The sequence below is a fragment of the Rhinolophus ferrumequinum genome, chromosome 12 (genome assembly GCF_004115265.2).
Source record: "Rhinolophus ferrumequinum isolate MPI-CBG mRhiFer1 chromosome 12, mRhiFer1_v1.p, whole genome shotgun sequence".
Lineage (NCBI taxonomy): Eukaryota > Metazoa > Chordata > Mammalia > Chiroptera > Rhinolophidae > Rhinolophus > Rhinolophus ferrumequinum.
The window spans coordinates 18,628,773-18,631,763 of record NC_046295.1 but is presented as its reverse complement, the minus strand read 5'-3'; the positions used below and the strand labels follow the sequence as shown (position 1 = coordinate 18,631,763).

The 2,991-nt window shown below is 42.5% G+C and overlaps 1 protein-coding gene across 1 annotated transcript; it reads right to left on the bottom strand.

Annotated features, from left to right (window-relative positions):
- Positions 1–2,058: 2,058 nt before the first annotated feature.
- LOC117032259 (interferon omega-2-like) lies at positions 2,059–2,777 on the bottom strand. Its single transcript, XM_033123619.1, has one exon. It carries the CDS (start codon positions 2,641–2,643, stop codon positions 2,059–2,061), a length of 585 nt encoding a protein of 194 aa, XP_032979510.1. The 5' UTR covers positions 2,644–2,777.
- Between the last annotated feature and the right edge of the window lie 214 nt (positions 2,778–2,991).

The window sequence follows — 2,991 nt, the reverse complement described above, 5'->3', positions numbered from 1 at the left end:
TGAGGCAAAGATTCAAGAAATCCTCCCAAAGTGACATTTCTCCTCGCTATGTGAACAATTCACACGCCCACACACTCACACACACACACACACACACACACACACACACACAAAATCCCTGGGCAACTATGTTAAGTACAACACTGTGCAGGTTGTAGTAATATCTCCGGAATTCTACCACTATTCTTACACTTCAATGAAAAAGCCTCTGCTTGTCAGTTGGCAATATTCGCTGAGTTTCCCCGAAAATAAGAGCTCATTGGACCATCAGCTCTAATGCATCTTTTGGAGCAAAAATTAATATAAAACCAGGTATTATATTACACTATCTTATATTATGCCCAGTCATATTAAAATAAGACTGGTTCTTATATTAATTTTTGCTCCAGAAGATTCATTAGAGCTGATGGTCCAGCTATGTCTTATTTTAGGGGAAACGCGGTAGAATTCTTTATCAGTTCAGAAAATATATCTGAACTCTGACTACTTGGAAGAGCTGCCAATATCATCATTCCATATAATGATGAGTATATTTTCTAGTTATACATTCAGACAGGATCAGATATTTGGAATGAGTTTGTGAAACTGGAAATTTAGTGTTCACACTGATATTTAACCATCAACTAGAACACTTCCTGTTAATTAATACACCAATGCAGTTCCGCACCCAGCTAGCCCAGCTCTAGACACCCGTGTTGATAAGGATAGTTAGCAGCTCATTGGAGCAGGAAATGCAGTTTGATCCTTTTCTCTCTTTATAGCTGCCCATTGCAGAGAGAAGCTGCACACTTGGCACACTTGTTCTTTTTGTAATGATATAATCAAAATAAAAACCAACTGTTATATTCAAGTATGAGGTCCATTCTTGACCCAGACAGCCTGTTGTTCATTTTGGAAGTGAATCTCCCGGGTGGAGTAAGAGGGGATTGGAAGAAAAGCCTGCCCTCCAACATTCGATCTGGCCATGTCCCAGGTGGCCAGCGGAGGGCGCACTTCCTAGGTGAGGACTTGATTAGCCCACGCAGTGAACTGAGCTCAGTTGATTCCTTTGACTTTTAGCACCAAGTTCATCATTGTAACGATAGCATTCAGTCAGGTCCCCCAAATAGTCATCAGAACGCTCATGGAAACGAAACTGCCTACAGCGACTTTGAAAAACAGCGCCTTTTCAGTTTTTATTCTTTGTGGTTTTCTACTCTAACGAGAAACCTTGAACCTAAAACCACAAGGGAACCGGAGCACTTGTGAGGGTGGGTAGCAGGGTGGAGGGAGTGAAGCGATTGTATAAGGGACTGACTGCGTTCAGGAAAGCAGGACTGGGAGGAGGGTGGGCGGAAGACACCAGGGGCAGGGATCAGCCAATCATACCGCTCATCTTTCCCACTTGATTCTGGATGACTCCTCTCACGTGTCTCTACCCACCGCTCTTTAATGAGGGAGTGTAAATCCGCTACACTTCTGACGTGGGTACTGAACGTTTTCCATGTGTTCCAGAACTCTTCTCAATTCCACAGAATTCCGGCTTTTGGCAGGCATTTTATGACAAGTGGTAGAACTGTTCCGTAGGACTTAACAATAACTGTTCTCTTAGGACAAAATCTATTTTGAAGTAGATTTACATAAAAAATAAGATTTACGAGCTCAGAATTTTAAATACTCAACAAGTTTTCTTTGACAAGTAATTAATACAAACAAAATGCAAAATAAACATGGAAATGTAAACATGTTTTGTAAATTTTAATACAATGTAAAAATGAACATGTAATTACATATGGTTTTAAATATTATAAATATGATAGACTCTAGAAGAAGGAATAAATAGAGAATAAATTAAATAAATAAGTAAACAAACAAACAAATAAGCATAACAGCAGTCACTTCTTCAGGGCTGATGACACTGGAGCTGAATTTTTTAACACATTCTAGCTTAATGTTCTGACAAAATATTTGCTGAATTAAATACAATCAATTCTGTGACTGAAGCAGAAAGAAGAGCCCTTTGAAAGGACCAAACACATGTGCATGTATGATGTGGCACAGTCATCGGTGAGAATCATTTCAAGGTGAGCCCAGGTCTCCATCCTTCTTTCTTAACCCTTCTTGCAAACTTGTTGATGAAGAGAAGGAACTCATGATTTCCTCTCTGACAACCTCCCAGGCACAGTCACTGTATTTCTTCTGTTTCAGGTAGAGACGGATGCCCAAGAAGTACCTCTTCACGTCCGCTGTAGGGTCCTTCCCAGCGGCAGATTCTTCCTGTCCCACCTCCTGCACCAAACAGGGTTCCAGGTCTTCCAGCTGCCGATGGAGTCCAGTGAGGAGCTTGTCCAGCAGGGTCGTGTTCCAGGCAGCAGAGGACTGCTCTGTGAGGAAGACTCTGGAGGTCTGCCCTAGCATCTCGTAAAGGACAGAGATGGCCTGGGTCTTCTGGACCTGGCTGCCATTCACCGCCTGCTGGGGGAATCTGAAGTCTTTTCTGTCATCCAGACACAGGGAAGGGGAGATTCTCCTCATCTGATCCAGAAGCAAGAAGTTCTCCCTGCTGACCAAATCGTGGTTCACAGTCAGGTTGCAGCCCAGAGACCCACCGTGGCCATAGCTGAACACCACCAGGGCGGAAAGGAGAGAGAGCATGAGGGCCATGGAGAAATGTGGGTGCTGCTGCTGGCCTGGCTCAGCTGAGCGTCGGATGAATCTTGGCCTCTAGGTCCTCTGATGACATTCTTTCTGAGCATGGCCATTAAATAGGGAACACAATCCTTTTCATTTTCTAAACATTTCACTATGCTTTCACTTGCTTGTTTTGTTTTCATTTATGTCTTCTCCATGTGGTCTAAGAAGATATCAGTCTACACTTAATTTTGCAATGGAAGTTTAAGTTTCCCAGTAAACTTCAAATGTTCCCATCGAAATGGATACTTACCAGTAAAATGAGAACCGTCTTTGTCCAAAAGTCAGAACTGTATTTTCGTATGTAAATACCGGAACACA